This window comes from Prionailurus bengalensis, chromosome C1 (assembly GCF_016509475.1).
Source record: "Prionailurus bengalensis isolate Pbe53 chromosome C1, Fcat_Pben_1.1_paternal_pri, whole genome shotgun sequence".
Classification (NCBI taxonomy): Eukaryota; Metazoa; Chordata; class Mammalia; order Carnivora; family Felidae; genus Prionailurus; species Prionailurus bengalensis.
The window spans coordinates 183,303,010-183,327,199 of record NC_057345.1 but is presented as its reverse complement, the minus strand read 5'-3'; the positions used below and the strand labels follow the sequence as shown (position 1 = coordinate 183,327,199).

The 24,190-nt window shown below is 37.8% G+C and overlaps 1 protein-coding gene across 1 annotated transcript in view; it reads left to right on the top strand.

Annotated features, from left to right (window-relative positions):
* The window catches only part of DNAH7 (dynein axonemal heavy chain 7), a 272,118-nt gene that overhangs the window by 61,099 nt on the left and 186,829 nt on the right, over positions 1 to 24,190 (top strand). Inside the window, exons 15-21 of the mRNA XM_043577362.1 lie at positions 1,078 to 1,156; positions 2,889 to 3,113; positions 5,906 to 6,052; positions 7,526 to 8,211; positions 10,616 to 10,802; positions 19,316 to 19,509; positions 23,476 to 23,674. Coding sequence (XP_043433297.1) covers positions 1,078 to 1,156; positions 2,889 to 3,113; positions 5,906 to 6,052; positions 7,526 to 8,211; positions 10,616 to 10,802; positions 19,316 to 19,509; positions 23,476 to 23,674 — 1,717 coding nt within the window. The remainder of the gene's footprint in view (positions 1 to 1,077; positions 1,157 to 2,888; positions 3,114 to 5,905; positions 6,053 to 7,525; positions 8,212 to 10,615; positions 10,803 to 19,315; positions 19,510 to 23,475; positions 23,675 to 24,190) is intronic.

Genomic DNA, 24,190 nt, shown 5'->3' with positions numbered 1-24,190 from the left:
GAACATATAGACCCATTTTAACCATTCCCTGCAAGTAGAGTGAATCACTCTCTTATTTAGTAACACCTTTTTGGTGTTATCTCAACTGAATCTCTGGTAAGGCTCCTAAAATTCTAGATTAGAAGTGATTGTTTATGGTCCTGTCTTTTATATAGTATTATGAACTGCTTGAGAATCATTATTATATCTTCTCTACTTCTCTATCTCTGTCACTTAATATTATAGTTGGGTATGCAATAGATGATCGTTAAACGTGTATTGAATGAGTATGGACACAAATTTGCTTTTAATTTTTTAGATCTCATACAGATAAGAGCATCTTTATTTTTCATGTAATGGCACATTTAAAAAAAATTTAGTTAACATACAGTGCAATATTGGTTTCTGGAGTGGAATTCAGTGATTCATTGCCAACAAACAGCACTCAATGCTCATCACGACAAGTGCCCTCCTTAATACCCATCACCCGTCTAGCCCACCCCCCAACCACCTTCTTCCATCAACCCTCAGTTTGTTCTCTATCATTAAGAGTCTGTTAGGGCTTGTTTCCTTTTTTTTTTTCCCTTCTTTTTCTCATTTCCATATGTTCATCTATCTTTCTTAAATTCTGCATATGAGTGACATCATATGGTATTTGTCTTTCTCTAACTGACTTATTTCACTTAGCATAATACACTCTAGCTCCACCCACATTGTTGCAAATGGGAAGATTTCTTTTTTTTTCTTTTTTTGATGACTGAGTAGTATTTGCAATGGCACATTTATTTATTTATTTATTTATTTAACGTTTTTTTTAATTTTATTTTTGGGACAGAGAGAGACAGAGCATGAACGGGGGAGGGGCAGAGAGAGAGGGAGACACAGAATCGGAAACAGGCTCCAGGCTCTGAGCCATCAGCCCAGAGCCCGACGCGGGGCTCGAACTCACGGACCGCGAGATCGTGACCTGGCTGAAGTCGGACGCTTAACCGGCTGCGCCACCCAGGCGCCCCTGCAGTGGCACATTTAAATAGTATATAGGGATGTATTTAGGAATAAAATTGAATTGTATAAGATTAATTTTGTTTGGTGTTTCAGATTATGTGATGAATTTGAGAAGATAGCTGAAAAAGCTCTTAGCACTCCTCCAAATACAGCAGAACTAATGGAAATGAAGGTATTATTTATAAACTTTTTATAGCCGTATGTGTATAAGTTAATTGTTTTTCCCCAGCTGTTATTGTCAACATGATAATACAATAACAAGTCACTCCAAAAGTTAAGAGGCTTAAAATCATGCATTGTTTTGTTTTGTTATTCTTAGCTCATGAGTCTGAAGTTTGGTGATTCAGGCTGGGTACTCACAAGCCAGTTCTGGTAACGATTGGGTCACTCACTCAACTGGGTCAGCTAGTTCTCAGTTGGGTTGACCGGTGTAACTCTCTTCGGCAATTTGACTCTGCTCCACTTGTTTCTTACACTCCGGCAGGCTCACTGGGCGTGTTCTCAAGGCATGGTGGAGACACAAAAGCAAGTCCAGGTGTACGTGCTTTTCAAGTTGCTCTGGGCACCACATTAGCTAACATCTCATTGGCCAAAGCAGGTCACATGGCCACAGTCAGCCTGAGAAGACACCACAGGGCAGAGTTTTCACCACTGGGGGAAGTGAAATTTTGGAGCTCTTCGTGTAATTGAAATGCCATTGCACTTTCCGTTGAAATTCAAATTTTGATTGAAATCCTCCTCAGTGGAGGAGAATTTACATCTTGAGAATATTACATCTTAACATATGTTTCTACATTTATTTAGAACTGTAAACCTATCCTTCAATAAAGTATTGTAGTTTTCCTCATACAGGTGTAGCCCATTTCTTATGAAATCTGCCCGTAGCTGTATTTTCGTTTTTGTCATTAAGGAAAGTGTTGTAGGGCTGGTGTCCGCTGCAAATTTGCACTTTTACATTTGTTGCGGTGGTGGGGATTTGACTAACAGTTGTCTCCCCAGCTAGTCCAGAAAGTCTCTGAGGGCAGAGCCCCAGTCTGTTGACCCTGTCAGGTGCAGAATTTCCAGCACCTGGCACGATGTCAGGCACTGTAGTAGGTGCCCCAAAATGCTATTCTGAAAGAAGAGAGGATATTATCTGCTTCATCTCTCCCAGAAAACCATAACATTCTCTGGTTTTCTTTCTTTCTTTCTTTTTTTTTTTTAATATTTATTTGTTTTTGAGAGAGAGAGAGAGAGAGAGGGAGGGAGGGAAGGAGAGGGACAGAAAAGTGGAGGGGTAGAGAGAGGGGGAAGACACAGAATCTGAAGCAGACTCCTGGCTCTGGGCTGTCAGCACAGAGCCCGATGTGTGACTGGAACTCACAAACTGAGAGATCATGATCTCAGCCAAAGTCGGACACTTAGCTCACTGAGCCACCTGGGTGCCCCTCTGGTTTTCTTTTCTTTTTCTTTTTTTTTTTTAATAATGTTTATTCTTTGAGAGAGAGAGACAGACAGACAGATAGAGCACAAGCAGGAGAGGGGCAGAGAGAAAGGGAGATACAGAATCCCAAGCAGGCTCCAGGCTCTGAGCTGTCAGCACAGAGCTCGACACGGGGCTCAAACTCACGGACCATGAGATCATGACCTGAGCTGAAGTCAGTCACTCAACCGACTGAGCCACCCAGGTGTCCCATGGTTTTCTTTTTTATGTGTTGCCCAGTATTTGTATTTTTTTCCCCACTGCTGTTGTGAGGAGGTGCTTGGAACCAATGAGAAGTAAACTGTGCTGCAGTCTCCTGTCTTGAACCAAAAGTCTACACTGCTAAGAAGTCTGTACGTATTAATGCAAAGCATCTCCACAGCCTCTTTTTTGACTTGAGCTGTTCATTAAAATGCCATTTGTAATTTTTATTTTCCTGCAGGCTTATATTCAGAAAGTAGAGACGACTGACATGGTTGAATTGGAACAGAGACTGGTGGATTCTAAAAACTGCCTTGCCTTCCTCATCGAGTGCACCAACTTCTCTCCAGCAGACATCAGGCTAAATAATAATGTTTTCCAATGGTATGGAAGAATGGATGAAATTTTTGATGAGCACAGGAAAATCATTAAGGAAAAAACAGAACAATATCAAGAAGGTCTTAAGGTTGGCATCATAGATATTTTAAATTATTTTCATTTTCTGGAAATGTTTAAGTTTTAACCTCTTACATATCATTGTCAACTCTGTTTCACAGGGTCACATATGTAAGCTTTCTCATATCATCAATTTTAGTAGAAGATGGTATACATACTGCATCGATATGGTATCCTTTCTTGATTTTCAAGGGCAAAAACTTCTAATATATTGCTCACAAATGACCATTAATAAAAATAGTGTTTATCTTATACAGCTTATAGTACTCTTTTGAGTTATTTTTACTGTGTAACATCAAAGCTCTTTTGGTGAAGAGCTTCATAGTCACTCAAACTCACCTAATAATTATGCCCAGAGTCTTTGCTCTGACATTCAGTGACTCTTACCATTTTGTGTGTCTTTCATAGAGGATGATTTGGGATGTCCCCTCGTCTACTTGTCCAGCTTCATTTTCTACCTCCTCCACTCCTTGTTCTTGACTTCTCAGCAACCCTGAGCAACTTTTAGGTCCCTGCCTTCCTACACCTCTCCTCTCTTGCACATTCTCTCCATTGGCTTGTGAGCACACAGCTGGCCCACACACGTTCTTGTCTATCTGTGTACCTGATTGACTTTCTCAGAATTCCGCTCAATCAGACCTCAATTCTGCCTCTCTGCTTCCATTACACTTTTAACACATCTCCACTGGACCAAGTACCTGATTGTTTATGTTATTATCGTCAGGTGCATCTCCCCAGTAGACGGTCAGCTCTTTGACAGCAGGGCTGTTTGATTTGTTCCTTTCCTCCATTTATACCCATGGGCCGGTGCGGTGCCTGACACACTACAACAGTGTGAACACTCCATAGCTATTGTATCAATAAACGGTTTAGTATTTTCAGTTTCATTTCACAGATGAAGAAACGGAGGTTCCCAAAGTGAAGAGACTTGTGCCTGGTCAGCCAGGAGAGATGTCCTTTGATAGAAAGTCTAGCCTCTTCCTATCACATTACAGAAAATACAATTAATTCAGGGGATCGTTGTTTAGAGAATAATTAATAGGCTTAAATAAAAACCTTTATTTTAACCTGTAGTCTAGGGGCACCTGGGTGGCTCAGTTAGTTGAGCACTCGACTCTTGATTTTGGCTCAGGTCATGATCTTGTTGTTCCTGAGATTGAGCCCTGCGTGTGGGTTCTGTGCGGAGTGTGGAGGCTGCCGGGGATTCTGTCTCTTTCTCTCTGCTCTTCTTCTACTTGCGCACACACGCGCTTTCTCTCAAAAACAAAACAAAAAAACAAAACTTAAAAACAACAAAAACAACCTGTAGTCTATATTTCTGTTGTACCTTTAGGTCATTTCAGAATTTTCTAAACCTGTAGAAAACATCATGATAGTATTAGACAAAGAAGTTACACTATAATAGATTTTTAGAAAATTGCTAGGTGGCCCAGAATTATCTACACTTTGTTGTAAAGTTTACCATTCTAATTTTTTTTTAATGTTCATTTATTTTTGAGACAGAGGGAGACAGAGCGCGAGTGGGCGAGGGGCAGAGAGAGAGGGAGACACAGAATCTGAAACAGGCTCCAGGCTCTGAGCTGTCAGCACAAAGCCCGATGCGGGGCTCGAACTCACGAACCGTGAGATCATGCCCTGAGCTGAAATCGGATGCTCAACTGACTGAGCCACCCAGGCGCCCCAAAGTTTACTATTCTGGAAACTACACATAATATTGATGAATTTCATCCTCTCATTTTCCTTCCCCAACTGAGCCAGCGCAGTAAAATTGCCATGAACTAAAGAAGACAGAAACAAGCCTAGATAATCCATAAAATATAAAATCTATTTTTGAATAACCCAGATTTGACTTTGAATATTTTATTAAGAGGCATTTTTTTTAAGAGCCATTTAATTTGGAGTGCCTTACCAGTGACAATTTTGTAATGAGCTTTTCTCATTACACAAAACAAACCTGTTTTATATTGGAAGGCTATAGTTTTTAGTTTTTAAAATCTGGATTTACTTACCTTGTCCTTGCACATTTCCTGTGAAAAAAGCCCATAAGACAAGGAAGATAACCTTGGAATATTTTGTTTTAGGATTGAAAGTTGAAAAACTACTGCATTCAGAACATGATTAAAGAAAGTCTGTCTTTTTCCATTGTTTATAAAAATGCCAGGGATCTCTTTATTGCCCTTAAAAAAAGTGGAACTTTCTTTTAACCCCATACTTGATGATTATAAATTAAAAAATTCTTCTAAATTGTTTGTTAGCATACATTCTTTAGCATACTAAAGCATAATACCATTGTTTAACACATTCTTATTTTGTTGGTTAGAATTTCTTACATTGATAGTATAAGTTTAACTTTGTCTAATTTGTCAATTATAGGAACTCAATCCATTATTGTTAAATCTTTTTTTTTAAATTTTTTTAGCGTGTATTTATTTTTGAGACAGAGACAGAGCATGAATGGGGGAGGGGCAGAGAGAGAGGGAGACACAGAATCGGAAGCAGGCTCCAGGCTCTGAGCCATCAGCCCAGAGCCCGAGGCGGGGCTTGAACTCATGGACCGCGAGATCGTGACCTGAGCTGAAGTCGGGCGCTTAACCGACTGAGCCACCCAGGCGTCCCCATTATTTTTAAATCTTGAGTGTTAAAAATTCTGCATGTTTTAGATCCCTGCCCTCTTCCAGATCATTCCTTTCTTTACATTTTGCCAGTGATAATAATTCTGATAATCCTTATATTTAAATTTTCTTGGGATGCCTAGGGGTTTTGCCTTTAAAAAGTTGTAACAACAAATATTATTTGTACTAGTTACGGTGTGAACGGTTTGTGGAGGAATTGGAGAGTTATGCGAAACAGTCAGAAGAATTTTACTCCTTCGGAGACCTTCAGGATGTACAGCGATACCTGAGAAAGGCTCAAACACTGAATGGAAAGTTGGATTTAGCAGCAGACAAGGTATAATTTTAAAATTTTTAAGAGGATGAATTAGTGGAAAAGAAAGAGCATTGCGTCTGTACCGTGTATTCACCTTTTAAAAATAGGTTCAAGTATAAGTGTAACTACCTTTACAGAATAATATAAATGGCACAAATATCACTACACTGTACCCCTAAAACTAATATGATATGATAGGTTAACTCTACTGGAATTAAAATTTTAAAAAAACAAATGACAAAAATAGATCTTACAGACAAGCTTCAAGGAGAAGCAGCTTTGTTTTTGATTTTGATAGTTATAACATTCCAGTGGCCTTCATCTTTTATTTGAGAGATAGTTCTATCTCCATCTGCTTATTTTTAATTTTGTGTCATTTAATCATTTATATTATGTGCTAGCACCTGGTTACTACTTAAGTTTGCCTATCTTCACAGAAGCCAGTGTAGATTTGGTGGCCACGTTTTTAAATTAGGCCCATTATCTTCTCCCATCAAGCCGCATTGTTCCCAATATTGCTGTGTCAGAAGTCAGCTTTCTCATCAGAAGAAGCTGGAGGGGGAAAAGTCATACCCTTTGCCAAATAAGATGTTTGAGATTTTTAATTGCATTTTTTTTATAAAAAGGGGGAATATGAAAACAGACCATATTATGATGCTTTCCCATTTTTCTTACATTGAAAGATTTTAGTATCAGTTCAGGGAATTAAATAGTTTATAATAGTCACAAATATGTAAACACATGTTGAGACAAGAGAAACTGTAGTTTTAAAATTGTATAGCCACTGGAATTTTGGGTAACCTGTGTAATTTATATACCTAACTCACACTTTTCGATTCTATACATTTCTCCTCTAAACCACCCATATCCTCACATACTTCACTGCTAAACAAAAAGGAAATTAATGCTTTCTTGGCCTCTTCTTATCCTACACATCTTCAAGACTCGTCTTCTCTATGTAAGCATCTATTCACCATGATCCCTTGCCTCTAAGTTGTAGCGTTGTAGCATTTTCAGTATATACTATTCATTTATATTAAAGAGCTACTAATCCAAGACCTCTTTTCTACTGCCATATTTCATTGTTGAACAGTTGCAACTGACTCCTGGGAGTTGGTATTTTGCAATATAGTACTTTTTTCCTCTGCTTTCCACAGTACCTGATACAATCCTATACGTATTGAAAATACTTAAATTCTTGTCTGTTAATAAATGATGCTCTATCCTCAATATATCTGGATGGGCAAAGATTTCTTTATATATGTTGTTACTATTTTAACTAACCTAACCAGATAGTGTTCTCTGGAAAATGTAGTAAAAAAGAAATAGAAAACAGAGATTACTGCTCAGTGTTTCTGGATTATGGCCAGATTTAAGTTTAACTTTGGGGTTTAGTGAGGGTTTGGGGGGTCACATTTGATAAAAAATATTTAAAAAATTAATACTGATTATCATTCACTTCCAGAATAATAAATCTAATATCTGTCACTCTAGATTGAGCAATTTAATGCTGAAGAAGAGGCATTTGGTTGGCTACCATCAATATATCCTCAACGCAAAAAAATCCAAGATGGTTTGAACCCTTATCTTCGTCTTTATGAAACTGCTGTAGAATTTAGCAACAAATACCGAGGATGGACTGAAGGACCATATCATAAGGTGAATCCAGACCAAGTAGAAATAGATGTTGGAAATTACTGGAGAGGACTATATAAACTGGAAAAAACCTTCCATGATTCTCCAAATGCATTGGCAATGACAAAAAAAGTAAAAGCAAAGGTGGAAGATTTCAAGCAGCACATTCCTCTCATTCAAGTGATCTGTAATCCTGGTTTGCGCCCCAGGCACTGGGAGGCCATGTCCAATGTTGTTGGTTACCCACTGCAGCCAGCAGATGACTCCACCGTCTTCTCTTTTTTAGACATGAATTTGGAACCCTATTTAGATAGATTTGAAGGTATTAGTGAAGCAGCTAGCAAAGAATATTCTCTCGAAAAGGCCATGGACAAGATGACTAATGAGTGGGATGCAATGGAATTTGTCATTCTTCCTTATAGAGAAAGTGGAACATTTATTTTGTCATCAGTTGATGAAATTCAGATGTTGTTGGATGACCACATTATTAAAACACAAACTATGCGAGGATCTCCTTTCATTAAGCCTTACGAAAAACAAATAAGGTAACGTAATATTTATATGACGCATCAATGCTGTTATCAAAATTGTAACTTGTAGGTAATATACAGTTCTTTTTGAAAATCGATTCTGCAGTTCATACTTAATATTTTAAATAGTAGTTTGTAAGGTTTGATAACCTTCTTTGCTTTTGGAATAGTACTTATTCCTTTGCTATGGTCTATAGTCATAACAAAGGTAGTGGACAATCAGCCTCCAGATATTCATTTTTATTGCCTACAATCTGATCGTATATGTTTGACTCAAAAATCATTTCACATCTATGTACATAGTTTGTAGAACACATAAACTATGAAATTGAAGATAATGTCATTTTCCAAATATACTAATTAGGTTAGGGCAGATGATCCTTGAAAGTTGATTGTAATTTTCACTCCTGTACAAGATGCATGGCTGGGTAAGTGCAGAAGTATGAATATTATGACTCTAGTCTGGAGTTTCAGGCATCTGACATGGATGATTATATTAAATCCTTGTCCTATCCATTTTTAAAATTTTTGTGATTTGTATTAACCAGTTTATATTTTACCTTAAAAATGAGAGTAAATCCTGGGGCACCTGGGTGGCTCAGTTGGTTGAGCATCCAACTCTTGATTCTGGTTCAGGTCATGATCTCATGGTTCATGAGTTTGAGCCCCATGTCAGGCTCTCGGGGATTTTCTTTCTCCCTCTCTCTCTGCCTTCCCCTGCTCAGGTGTACATGCTCTCTCTCTCTCTCTCTCAAAATAAAGAAATAAACTTAAAAAATAAAAGTAAATCCAAATCAGACTACCATCTTCAGTGTGAATTTGTATGACAAGGGAAAGCTAACTACTTGGTAGTATCTGCCTCTGGTTATTAATGAATTATCCTAAACTCGAGTATGCCCTGACTTTGGCCCAGTCACTCTGGTTGCTCTGCCTCCTACCTTGCTTGCTCCCAAATGTTCGTCAAGAGTAATTTTTAAAACTACTCTAAAAGTGGGGCATCTGGGTGGCTCAGTCGGTTAAGCATCTGACTTATGCTCAGGTCATGAGCTCACAGCTCATGAGTTCAAGCCCTGCATCGGGCTTTGTGCTGACAGCTAAGAGCCTGGAGCCTGCTTCAGATTCTGTCTCCCTCTCTCTCTGTTCCTCCCCCACTTGCACTCTGTCTCTCTCTCAAAAATAATGATACGTTAAAAAAATAAAAAAAAAAAACTACTCTAAAAGTGGCATATTCAGATTCTATTTTTAAGGACTCTACATGCGATCATTAGCTCATGGGAAATTTTCTGTATCCATCAGGGATTAGATGGGGAAAAAGGAAAGAACAACAGAAGGTAGAGGCATTCATTTCTTCTTATAAAAGGAGGTTAAACAAATTCATTGATAAACGTTGCAAGGAAGTACTTTAGAAAAGCATTTGATAATGCCCAGTGACTTTTAGAAACTTCTATTTATATATCTTTGTTTTAACAATCTAAAATTACAGATCACTAATTATAAATGATGAGTAATGTATTAATATACACATAAAGCTATCCCATCTCTAAGTTCTGTTGCCATTAACCAATCATTCTTCTTGATGGCTATGTTATCTCTTGTAGCATTGTGGTTGCAGTTCTCTGGGTTCAGATCTGGGTCTATTATTTATTACTGAACTTAAACCTGGTACTTACCTCTATGTACCTTAGTCTCCCCATTGGTAAACATATACTGGACCCTATAGGATTATGAAGTGGGAGCAAATCCATACAGAGACCTTAGAATGTACTTAATGAAATTATTAGTTTATGGTATCATTATGATACTTATTCTTGAGGAAATCTTGTCATTATTTTTGTTCTCCATATTTAGAAATGAATGCAGGTTAAAAATGCTTCCTACTCATGAATGACACACTATTATATTTTAGATTATGTAGATTTTTCTTTAAAGGCCAGTTACATCTTATGAATTGAAATACTGTATTCTGGAAATAAAGGTTTTTTTGGGCTCAATTTTTTTTTTAAAAGAATGTTAAAGGAAATGAGTCATGGATGTAACTACCTTTCCTAAGAAGTTCACAGTGCCCTTCGCTGAGAACATAATTACTGTCCCCAAAATCTAATTTTTCAATTTGTACCCCCTAGCCATGGAATTGAATTGCAGAAAGGTTTATTGCTATGACATAAACAGAAACCACCCCATTTGTAGGTAGTTAGATCTGAATGTGTGTTTTAGCATCAACATAAACATTGATGCTATTATTCTAAGACATATTTTGTACAACCAATTTGGTGATTTATCATTGAATGACGGTAGGTAGGTGAATGAAAATGGAAATAAGAGCACAGCATACAAGATTGACAATCTAGGCATCGTTGTGAGTTTTGTCATATGAAACATTGCTTGATTTGCTGTTGAACCACTGTGTTTTGCTTCTCAGAGAATGGGAGGGCAAGCTCCTGCTGCTTCAAGAAATTCTGGATGAATGGCTCAAAGTCCAAGCCACATGGCTATATTTGGAGCCTATTTTCAGTTCTCCAGACATCATGTCTCAAATGCCCGAGGAAGGAAGACGATTTACAGCTGTGGATAAAACATGGAGAGATACAATGAAAAGTGTCATACAAGTAGGTAAAAATCTCTGAGAATGTAATTATTTGGTTGAAGTGACGTGATTTTTTTCAAAACAACCCGAATAAGTCATTTTCTCTTCCCCCACATATGTTCACTTTTCAGATATTATTTTAGAATCCCAGGAGCAAGAAATATCAAAACTAGCTAGATATCTTCTGATATCCTTGAGGTCCGAAGTAATTTGAATTATTTGATGACCTACGGTTCTATTAGTGGTGCCTGCGGGATGCTCTGCTAGGAAGACATTGTACACAGAGCTCAATGTCCCCCTCTATTCTATGTCCCTTTGTTCTGGGCTGCACCACCACTGAGATACACTGTGGTGGAAACATGCTAGCGTGCCACTCAATCATTGTTTCTCTTTAGGCATCTAAAAAAAGAAGAGTTGCAAAGTTAAATTTAAAGAGACCAATAAATACAAACAAAATGCAATCAATCAGTCAAAACACAAATACTGTGGAGGAGAACTTACAATTTTAGTTAAGGATGGAATTTGGTAAATACTAGTAACAGTGAAAAAGATACGATTTTTTTTTTGTTCAATTCAAAAGACATTTACTGCCCACAAAGCACAGTTTGTATGTTACCAGGAAGTTAACATTAAAATAGAAGAAATATTAGTTATTAAATTATAGTCGTTAAATGAATGTAAATTTATCCATTGGTGTTTTTGATCAAATACAATATTATAAGGTAGAATGAGTATTACCTTAAAATTTTCCTACCCTAAAATACAAATACACATAATTTTATTACTTAAACTTTGAAAACTGTGACTATAATCCTAAATACTAACAATACTATATCAACATCAACTATACATCTACTAGGAAAATATTCAGAAAGATAGACATGGATTGAATAAGTTTATTTCATTTTATGTAATACTTGAAACAAATCTCTGTATAACCTAAATTTTTGTAAAATTAATCACACTGGAAGTCTATATTTAAAGGACCTATAGTGAGTGACACTGTAATACATTTAATCATCTCTAACGTATTTAAAAAATTTAGCCTTTCATATATTGTTTCCTTACAATGGGGCAAAACCCTTGTAAAATGTACACGTTTTCATTCGGAAAAGGATGAAGTAGATTTTTTTTGGCTGCCGCAAAAGCAAAAGGTAGATGTTTGTATTCTCCTAGTTAAGATAATTTTTAAAATAAAAAATCCATTATTTTTTTGTATCTGATCAAAATACTCTTCAAAACCTCATATTGCTAAGGAAATTTTATAAATATTATAACGCCTAGAAAAGGGCAGCTATACTGGGACTAGTAAATTAAGGAGGCAGATTTTCAATTCTATCACACTGCTGAATTAAAAACAAACAAGTACACCTAAAACTGATAAAACACAATATGTTTTTTCTTTTTTTAAGGAAAACAGACAAAACATAACAAAACATAACTTACTCTTATTCCCAAATAAGCAGTTTCTTTTGGGTGACACTTCCTTTACTTTTGCTGTAAGACCTGATTGTCTTCCTGAACTGGCTTTCCATTTTCTTTTTCTCAATATGCTAGTATTCAGGACAGCTTTTGTCCATACTCTCCAAAGCTTTGAAAATAAACATCAATCTATATTCGCTCAGGAAGTCGAGTGAGTTGACTTGTGTAGTAGAGATGTCATTGGATTAAATGTTTGATACAAAAAGCCATCACTTTCCATCTGAGGAATTCCTAATAAAGGTTCTTTTAGAACCAGGCAAGAGAAAAGTCTCCGAGGTTAAATCTAGAATGTAAAGGATAATTACATGTTTTGATACCTGCTACCAAAGATCCTTTCTCAAGAGGAGTGAGATTTATTAACCTTTTGATCTAATTCCAGAAAATTTTCAGTCACCATTAATATACTTTTGCCTATGAAGACTTAGCTACACCTGTTTCAAAACCTCAATCTCATGTTCTATCCAAAGCTCTTCTCCTCTGCACAGGGTAGGTAAACCTGAGGTTGCAGTGTTGGGGAGATGTGGGGACTGCTCTCCCATGCTATGTCTCTCCTTCCTGGGCTTGTTGCCTGGTGCTGGGTCAAAGAGAATAAGGGAGAGGGAGGAAGGGGGAGAAAGATAGGAAGAGGGAGAGAAAGAGAGAGGGCAAGAGTGAGAGAGGATTTACTGATATAACTGATCCAGCCAAATTGGCTGTCCTTTTCATCAGTGGTCATAAGATGGACAACCTCCTGTGAGTGGTGTCCAGGCACTATATCTTTACTGTTGGTCATCACAACTGGTCTAGCTTTTTCATCAGTTGTGGACAGTTGAAGTCCACAGATTGACTCAGTGTGGACAGGTGAAACCCCCTGGATGAGCCCTGGCTGCTAAGAGATTCTGTGTTGAGCATCTCTTCTAGGTTTGTTCATCCTTCATGAGATCTGGCACCTTCAACCTTCAGCCTGACCTTCCAATGGTGGCTATTACCACATTTCTCTTACCTGTGTCTCTAATCTCTGCTACAGCAGTATTTCATAAGTCTTGATTTCATCTAGGGCTTGCAGGAAAGGGGAATCTATCTTCTGTACCTCTTATTAATCTTGAGCACGTGCTCTTTGCCCCTTCTTCACCTGGTCATCCCACCAACTGTTTTCTCCCAGTGTTCTTTCCCTGCTCTGGTAGCACTAGAGGAGGTCAGTGCACCCAGTGATGGGGCAGAGTTCCAGTTGGTGAAGATGTTAGCTTCCTCTCTTTGTAGACACTTGCAAACATTTTGAGGGAATCTCTTGGCCCCCTTCCTAACATTCAGGGATGAATGTTAATTTCATGCCATCTGGAGGTGAAAGAAGTAGATAATCATTCTTCATGTATACCGCACTCGCTCCCAAACTTGACTTTTGACCCTTATGAGTTTTGTGTGTATTCCTTACAGGCAGAGGAATGCACTCTTGAACTTCTCCACAAAACTTTCCTTTTGTAGTCTAACCCCTTCTTAGTAGACATAAATACCATTCCGCTGGTTGCTCAGATGAGAAACTTAGGAGTCTTTCTTTCTTTCTTTCTTTCTTTCTTTCTTTCTTTCTTTCTTTCTTTCTTTCTTTCTTTCTATTTCTTTTCTTTTTTCTTTCTTTCTTTCTTTCTTTCTTTCTTTCTTTCTTTCTTTCTTTCTTTCTTTCTTTCTTTCTTTCTTTCATAAATATGACCACTCGGCACCATACATCTCACTTCTTTCTAGTGAGCTGGAAAGCTAAAAACCCCATCTCTCAGACTCCATAGCATCTAGTTTTTTGGCAGTGAATTGGATTTAGACAACTATAAACACTCATTTGCGGTTTGGAAAGCATAAGTGAAACAGCAGCCACCTTCTCACCGTCTTAGCGGTTTCTGCTGTCAGGCAAGATCATGAACATGTGACTTTTTTTCCTTTTCCAGCAGGACTTAATGTCTGGTCATCAGTTTGATAGGTGTCCAGGGGCAGTGATGATGGTGGCTCTCTGAGCCCTAGAGTCACAGCCACTATAGTGTGTTGTTGAATGCACAGTTATAGTGGTGTATCCTTTTGTTCTGATTGGGGCAGAAGTAGACATGCTCCTGGAAGTTCAGTTCCACAGTGTCTTAGAAGTCTCTCCTGAAAGCTCAACTTAGGGTGTGCTACCCCAGACCTTCTGATGCTGTTTCAATCACTGAATTCCCTACGTTAAATGTCTTTTTCGCCTAATATACCTAGAAGGATTTTGCACTGAACTCTGAATAAATGTATAAACACCTCAAAGATGGAACTAGGATTGTTTATATGACCCAGTTGGGTTTGAGAATAATGAAAATCTAGTTTCCATTTGAAAATGGAACATTCATGGTACCTGGCATACAGTACACAAATCACTTAAATTATGCCCTTGGTCTCCTGGAATGAAGAGTCTTATTTTACAGGCAATCTTTTGGTGGACCCAGTGGCTGCTGGAATAAGATAATATGGTAGGATCTGGGATAAAAGGGTATGAGATGGGCTGAATTCTTTCAAAGGCACTAGAGAAATAAAGGAATGAAATGGCTTAGTTCAGAGTTTAAAACTGGCTCAAGACATGGTCAGAGGACTAAGGAGCCCTTGTGACTGCAATCAAAAAGCCTCTTATTTCTCGTAGCTACAAGTTGGATGTAGCCAAAAATGAGTGATAGAGTCTGATTCAGGGGGTTGCCAAACTGCAATGTAATTTAATTGCTAGCCTTGCCAGATCTGTTATGTGAAAGGTAGATTACTTATTGGGAAAGAGTAGGATGGTGAGAACTGGAGATGAGGACATTTGAGTTTATGTGATAGACTCTGGGTCCCTGACCGTCCTACTGCTGAGCCTCCCTTGCCAGAAGCCTTGGCAGAAACCTGACAAATATGCAAGGCAGTGTATCCTCAGGCCTACTCCATGAATCCACGTTTTATCTCTTAGTGCTTAAAAGCCTTAATGAGTATCTTACAAGTTTTCCGTTGTCCAGGGATTTCTGATTAGGAAGCTTATGCTTTTGGACGTTTACTGAACTGGCTTGAGCTTAATTCCATTAAGCATATGGAATGGTACTTTCTGTGAAGCTTCCTGCTGGCAGTAATTAGAACGCTTTCTCTCTATACCCAAATTCAAGTTTCAGGCCCCTGATATCACAGGTTTAAAAATGTAAATCAACCAGTAGGTTGTCATTTGAGCTGCTGAGAGTAGTGATACTTATGATGCATAAGAAGACACATCAAATTTGGAAAATTGTTTCTTTAACCCACCCCTGACCCCCCCAAAAATACCATGGTTAACAATTCCTTTTCTTCCCCTCCAGGAGACATGAAGTAAATAAAGTGTCAAGGGGCTCACATTAAGTTTCAAATTTCTAGTAGCTTCCTATTAGAACATCCTGCTGTTATGTCCTGAGAACACAGCTGATAAGCTCCATCCTGGTGCAACATGGAGGGTTGTACTTACTTGAGTTCCTCTGTAGGTCTACAGACGAACCTCATCCTGCATTCACTTATGCACTCAACAAATGCTGATGGAATGCCTACTGTGGACTAAGATTTTATGGCAATCCTTAAAGGAACTTAACAGCCAGTTTTATTTTACAATGATAAATAGCTTACCTGAAGGATGGAAGATTATAAACTGTTCATTTTAACTCCATAAGACTGATGGAGTGGAGTAACTGCCTCATGCCTTCCATCCACCTCACCCTACCCCCCAGTAATGTCTGTCTGTCTGTCTCAGTCTCTTCAATAGACAGCTATGGAAGAGAAAATGGAAAGGGTAGTTTCAAGTATACGTGCTTCCCATACTTAGACCATTTTAGGTGCTTCAAATATTTTATCTAACTTGGTCCTCACAACAATTTTGAGAGAGGGCTCTTATTCCCATGTTAAAGGTAAAATAGAGACTTGGGTTAAGTAAATGACTCAAGGTCAGACAGGTAATAAGGAGGATGGGGGTTTAGGACCAGGTCTGTGCTTTGCTTTATCTGATGCAGTCTTTATTAAGTTCACTTTCTCACAGGAAGAAAGTGAAGGTACTTTACTTTCCAGTCATGAGATGATTAGTTTTATATATTTTTTCCTTAAGTCCATGCACAAAGGTACAGAGATTATTGCCTTTGTTCATTGAGAGCTAGAATGTTTGGTTCAGTCATTGAGCTAATTTGGCTAACTAGGTTTGACCTGAGGAATTCAATAAAAATTTTTTTACTTGAATGTTAGGTGTTTCCAGAAGTATTTCTTTTGTATTCCAGAAGTATTTATAATATTTAGGGAAAGAAGTATGAACTGTTGTTTTAAATAACTGAATTTTTCAGGGCGCCTGGGTGGCTCGGTCGTTTGGGTGTCGAACTTCGGCTCAGGTCATGATCTCACAGTGTGTGGGTTTAAGCCCCGAGTGGGGCTCTGTGCTGATGGCTCAGAGCCTAGAGCCTTTTTCGAGTTCCTTGTCTCCTTCTATCTGTTTCTCCACAACACCCCTCCCCGACACCCCCCATCTCTCCAAAATAAATAAACATTAAAAAATTAAAAAAAAATAGATAGCTGAATTTTTCTTTAGTTTTTAAACCTCAGACCCAAAATTGCAATATTGTAATAAATTCTTTGAAAATAAAACAAATATTAATATATGAAAGGGGTTTTTCCATATTTATTAGCAAGTATTCAGTTTCTTTTTTTTTTTTTCCAACAAGGAAAGGCATATTCACCAGAAGGTGGCACTCTGAGAACACCATTTTGGATTTTGGATTTAGGAATTCAAGAGTGCTCCTCTATCCTTAATTGGATGAATTGCACATTTAAATGATGATCTGAGTTTTTGTCATGCTTCTTTTTACATGTGTTTTAAAAGTATTTAAACATAAAACTGTTAAGAAATAAAATGTCTTTTAAATATTGTCTCTTTAAAGATAAGTTAATATAGGGGCACCTGGGTGGCCTAGTTGGTTAAGTATCTGACTTCAGCTCAGGTCATGATCTGCAGATTGTGGGTTCGAGCCCCATATTGGGCTTTCTGCTGTCACCACAGAAGCCCCCCTTGGATCCTTTTTCCCCTTCTCTCTTTGTCCCTCCTCCACTCATTTTCTCTCTTTCTCTCTCTCTTAAAATAAATAAACTTAAAAAAATTACAGATAATACAATATGTTACATATTTCATGTGAACCTGTTTCACTGAGAAAACAGATATTAATGATAATTATTCTTTGAATAAATTGCTGTTTCTAAGTTATGTTGCTAAAATTCAAAACAAAACAGGAGTGCCTGGGTGGCTCATTTGGCTAACTGTCCGACTTCGGCTCAGGTCATGATCTCATGGTTCATGAGTTTGAGCCCCGTGAGCCCCATGTCAGGTTCTGCTGACAGGTCCGAGCCTGGAGCCTGCTTTGGATTCTGTGTCTCCTTTTCTCTCTGCCCCTCTCATGCTCTTTCTCCCTTTCTCAAAAATAAACGAACATTAAAAAGAAATTTTTAAAAAAAGCAGAAAAGTGTATCTTTCCTTTTCAACTACTTTCAAAGTATATTAACAAAAACATTTTAGAGGGTCCTGCGGAAGAAGAAAATTTCTGTGTAGAACAATTTACAGCTGATATTTTTGGTTGATCTCTTAGTCAAGGCTGAGTACTACAAATAAGCTAAATTAGTTCTTGAAATTCCATGTTTAATCTTTTAACATTTTCTTAATATCTATACATTCTAAAATGTCCTGTTCCTTGTATTAATAAATGTACTAGTGTGTTCTCACGGGTTTATTATTTGGTCTGGTGATTAAAATCTCTAATGTGTTTTAGTACTCTTTAAAAAAAATTTTTTTTAATGTTTATTTTTGAGAGAGAGACAGAGAGATAGAGTTCAAGCAGGGGAGGGGCAGAGGGGGGAGACACAGAATCCAAAGCAAGCTCTAGGTTCTGAGCTGTCAGCACAGAGCCCAATGCAGGGCTCGAACTCACAACTATGAGATCATGACCTGAGCCAAAGTTGGACGCTTAACCAACTGAGCCACGCAGGTACCCCTAGCACCTCTTTCTAACACATTGATGCTTATTTAGTAAAGCACTTTTACTATTCTGTCATTGATGTCAGTGGTGAACATGGAGTTTGGAATTAAAAGGCCAACACTAGACCTGGATGACCTCAGTCAGGTGTTAAGGAAAAAGAAGGAAAAGTAATTTTATTTCAACTGTATCTAGAGCATATTTTAATAATGTGTTTCTAAAGATTTTCATAAACCCAGTGGTTGTTTGTATGGCTATTTTTATAAATCAATAAACTATTTACTTTTTAAAAATATCAGTTCTTAAGATCAGCTTTCAGTTACAATTCTTACCTTGCATCCCACAGCATAAAAGAAAGCTCTTTTAAATACTTGACTGTGTTTAAATTGCTTCAAACCAAACAGCTCACAGTTGCACTTTTCCGTGATAAAATATTCAAAGGTCCATGCCTTAGAGGTAGCACAGTTTTAGCTTCTAGAGTGATCGGGAAGAATATACCTGAAACTTAAGTCCTTTAGCAAGTTCTCTGTAGTTCCAAATACAGTTTTTGCAGTATAAGATTTTTATTGAAAACTCCTTTCTTCACCCTCAAACACTTATATTTTTATCTACAGTTATAAAACAGAGATTGTGTTTATTATCGATAACAATAATATATGAAGTAATGCTGATTTATCATGTTAGAATACTTTTCTCAATGAATAAAAGACAAACACATCTCATACTATTTTGTTTCCCCCATCCTTCCTGTGAGTTCCCTGTTCTTGCCCCATCCCAGTGCATGAGCGTTCACCCCCCGCATCCCTCTCTTCCTTCCCTCCCCCCTCACACTCATTTTCTGTCTCTCACACTTTCCAGTGTAGAATGAGACACTGTGAGCAACATCACTAAGGATCAAGTCAACATGACTCTTACTAATTAAAGAGGCTAGTTAGACCTAGAGTCTGTGAGGCTACTTTTAAAAATACTCATTTTAAATTTTGGTTGACCTTTGTTTGATTAAAAACAGGCAATCTCAAATACAATAAGAATACAAATAAAGCTAGTATCTAATATTTTTCAATTGGGTGTTTATTTTTAGGATAAACATGTTCTACACGTTGTAACTATTGAGAGAATGCTGGAACGGCTGAAAAAATCAAATGAACTTTTGGAACTCATTCTTAAAGGACTTAATGAATATTTGGAAAAGAAACGTCTCTTCTTCCCCAGATTCTTTTTCTTGTCTAATGATGAACTTCTTGAGATACTGTCTGAGACTAAAGATCCCACTAGGTAAGTAACTTACACACGTAGCACATAGCTAAGTTTATCTGCTTAAATTTACTTTTTAAAATAAGGCAGAATAAAAACACATGTAATTGTGTTCCAGAATATTCCCAGTATTATCAATAACCAATGTACTTATTTAAAATGACATAAGTAATGTCATTGAAGGTGATTTTTCCAAACGTGATAAACCTTGGGGAGGATTTCTAATTTATCCATTTTCTCCTACATATTTTTCAGAACACCTCGCTCTCAGTGGCTTGCAGTGACCCCCGCTGGTGGTGTCCCATTATCTGTCCTTCTAAGTCCACTATAAAAGGGGCAGCCCCCTACATCCGTGTACCACCATCTTTGCGGAAGTTGTTCCTTACCTGAATATCTCTGACTTCTTTTACCTCTTCTAGACTTTTGTGGAAATATGCTCAAAGGTCTGCACCTCAGGAAGACTTTCCCTGACCACTGTATTTAAAATGGCGACCCTTCCAGCACTGCCTAGCCAGTGGATTATCGTCTCCGCTTTTATTTCCTTTGGCCTCTTTGGTAGCATCTGGAACACTCCACCATGTACTTACTTGTTTACTGTCTGATTTCCTCTAGCAGAACATAAGCTCCATGATGGCAGAGAATTTGGACTTCTTTTTCTTCCCCGATGCGGATGCCCAGTTTCTTAGAAAAGTGTGTATGTCTGGTGTACAGCAGACAGTGAATGGAAAGTTATTAAATTTGTTAGTTTTGTGTCTTGTGCCTTCAAAGTAGGAGACAAGGAATCCAGACAAAAAGATAAATTTAGGCTCAAATTTCTTTTCTTCTTCTTCTTTTTTTTTTTTTGCTATTTTATATATATTTTTTTTAACTTTCATTTATTTATTTTTAAATTTTTATCCAAGTTAGTTAGCATATAGTGCAACAAAGATTTCAGGAGTAGATTCCTTAATGCCCCTTACCCATTTAGCCCATCCCCCCTCCCACAACCCCTCCAGCAACCCTCTGTTTGTTCTCCGTATTTAAGAGTCTCTTATGTTTTGTCCCCCTCCCTGTTTTTATATTATTTTTGTTTCCCTTCCTTTATGTTCATCTGTTTTGTATCTTAAATTCCTCATATAAGTGAAGTCATATGATATTTGTCTTTCTCTGACTATTTTCACTTAGAATACCCTCTAGTTCCATCCATGTAGTTGCAAAGGGCAAGATTTCATTCTTTTTATTGCCGAGTAATACTCCATTGTATGTATGTATATGTACACATACATACATACATACATACGTACATACATACATACCACATCTTTATCCATTCATCCATCGATGGACATTGGGGCTCTTTCCATACTTTGGCTATTGTCGATAGTGCTGCTATAAACATGGGGGTGCATGTGCCCCTTTGAAACGGTATACCTGTATCCCTTGGATAAATACCTAGTAGTGCAATTGCTGGGTCATAGGGTAGTTCTATTTTTCTTTCTTTCTTTTTTTTTTTAACGTTTATTTATTTTTGAAGGAAAGAGACAGAGTGTGAGTGGGGGAGGGGCAGAGAGAGAGCGAGACATGGAATCCGAAATGGACTCCAGGCTCTGAGCTGTCAGCGCAGAGCCTGACATGGGGCTCGAACTCACAAACTGTGAGATCATGACCTGAGCTGAAGTCGGTTGCTTAACTGACTGAGCCACCCAGGTACCCCAGGGTAGTTCTATTTTTAATTTTTTGAGGAAACTCCATATTGTTTTCCAGAGTGGCTGCACCAGTTTGCATTCTTACTGGCAATGCAAAAGAGATTCTCTTTCTCTGCATCCTCGCCAACATCTGTTGTTGCCTGAGTTGTTAATCTTAGCCATTCTGACAGGTGTGAGGTGGTATCTCCTGGTGGTTTTGATTTGTATTTCCCTGATGATGTGTGATGTTGAGCAGTTTTTCATGTGTCGGTTGGCCATCTGGATGTTTTCTTTGGAGAAATGTCTATTCATGTCTTTTGCCCATTTCTTCACTGGACAGTTCATTTTTTTGGGTGTTGAGTTTGATAAGTTCTTTATAGATTTTGGATACTAACCCTTTATCTGATATGTCATCTGTAAATAAATATCTTCTCCCATTCCATCGGTTGCCTTTTAGTTTTGTTGATTGTTTCCTTTGCTTTGCAGAGCTTTTTATTTTGATGAGGTCCCAATAGTTCATTTTTGCTTTTGTTTCCCTGGCCTCCGGAGACGTGTTGAATAAGAAATTGCTGCGGCCAAGGTCAAAGAGGTTTTTGCTTGCTTTCTCCTCGAGGATTTTTTTTTTTAATTTTTTTTTCAATGTTTATTTATTTTTGGGACAGAGAGAGACAGAGCATGAATGGGGGAGGGGCAGAGAGAGAGGGAGACACAGAATCGGAAACAGGCTCCAGGCTCTAAGCCATCAGCCCAGAGCCTGACGCGGGGCTCGAATTCACGGACCACGAGATCGTGACCTGGCTGAAGTCGGACGCTTAACCGACTGCGCCACCCAGGCGCCCCTCTCCTCGAGGATTTTGATGGCTTCCTGTCTTACATTGAGGTCTTTCATCCATTTTGAGTTTATTTTTGTGTGTGGTGTAAGAAAGTGGTCCAGGATCATTTTTCTGCCTGTGCTGTCCAGTTTTCCCAGCACCACTTGCTGAAGAGACTGTCTTTATTCCATTGAATATTCTTTCCTGCTTTGTCCAAGATTAGTTGGCCATACGTTTGTGGGTGCATTTCTGGGTTCTCTATTCTGTTCCATTGATCTGAGTGTCTGTTCTTGTGCCAGTACCATACTGTCTTGATGATTACAGCTTTGTAGTACAGCTTGAAGTCCAGAATTGTGATGCCTCCTGCTTTGGTTTTCTTTTTCAAGATTGCTTTGGCTATTCAGGGTGTTTTCTGGTTCCATATTTTAGGATTATTTGTTCTAGCTCTGTGAAGAATGCTGGTGTTATTTTGCTAGGGATTGCATTGAATATGTAGATTGCTTTGAGTAGTATTGACATTTTAACAATATTTGTTCTTTCTATCCAGGAGCATGGAATCTTTTTCCATTTTTTTGTGTTTTCTTCAATTTCTTTCATAAGCTTTCTATAGTTTTCAGTGTATAGATTTTTCACTTCTTTGGTTAAATTTATTCCCAGGTATTTTATGGTTTTTGGTGCAATTGTAAATGGGATCGATTTCTTTTTCTCTTGCTTCATTGTTTGTGTATAGGAATGCAACCAAGTTCTGTGCATTGATTTTGTATCCTGCCACTTTGCTGAATTCATGGATCAGTTCTAGCAGCTTTTGGGTAGAATATTTTGGGTTTTCCATATAGAGTATCATGTCATCTATGAAGAGTGAAAGTTTGACTTCCTCCTGTAGGCTCAGATTTCTATCTGAATTTTTATATTCTGATTCTTTATTGCCTATTGAAAGATGAGTTCATTTGGTTATTAGTAATGTGCCCAGAATGAGGGGTTTAGTCACTTCCATCTATGTTACAATGATTACAGTTGGATACGTTCAAAGCTATTGATTTAGTAAACTGTAAAGTACTTAAAGTGCTAAACCTAGTTCATAATTTGTGAGCAGTCTCTGAAGATCCCAGTTGAAAAAGCTAGTTTTGTGCATTTGAAGATTCTTCCAATTAGTGTATTATCTGTTAGTCAAGATTGGTTTGTTCCTTATGTTGCTTTTAACATCTTTCAGTTTATTGGGTTGGAAACAAAGCCTCGTGGGTGTCTCCTCTGTAGCTCTTATTATAATTGTAGTTTTACAGATCTTTTTGTGATTATTCAATTAATGATGACCTCCTACTGGACTGTATAATCCATACAGACAGGGACTGTGTCTTTTTCCCTCAGCCTTTCATCTCCAGCAGCATCTAGCAGGGGCCTGACACGTGATGCACATTTATAAATTGTGAGTAAAGATTGGTACACAAAGAACACTGATGTTAAGGAACTGCTTTAATCTGATTAATTCTCTCGAACATTTTTTCCCCTGACAGGGTGCAACCTCACTTGAAGAAATGTTTTGAAGGAATTGCAAAGGTAGAATTTACAGAAACTCTTGATATTACTCACATGAAGAGTAGTGAAGGAGAGTTGGTGGAACTCACAGAGACCATTTCAACAGCCAAAGCCAGAGGTCAAGTGGAGAAGTGGTTGGTTGAATTGGAGAGAGTTATGATTAAGTCCATCCACAAGGTACTCAGCTATATTTATTATTATTTCTAGTAAAGATATGGAATATTAATGTATCATAGGGGCACCTGGCTGACTCAGTAGGCAGAGCATGCAACTCATGATGTTAGGGTTATGAGTTTGAGCCCCACATTGGGGGCAGTGATTACAGTAAAAATGTCTGGTTAATAAATGCACTGTTTTTAGATAGAAATTGAGTCCTGAATTACCAATTAAATTGTAATATATAGCTCAAAGACAAAATCTATGAAATTAATTTCATAGGGACCCACTTGAAAAGTGGGACAAAATAGCATCCATACTACAGAAACTTGGGTTTCTTGGGTTTTAGTAATAAATCCTGTTTCTTGCAGCTACAAGTTATTTCTTTGATCATTAATTAAATACACCTTGGTCTACAGAGTCTGTATTTAGTTGCCTTGCATCCATTTCTCTATAGTTTTACATTATTCTCCTTGATATATACGTTTCTGAGGTGAGCCTTTTTGTCCTATGTATATAAAAAATATGTACCAAAAT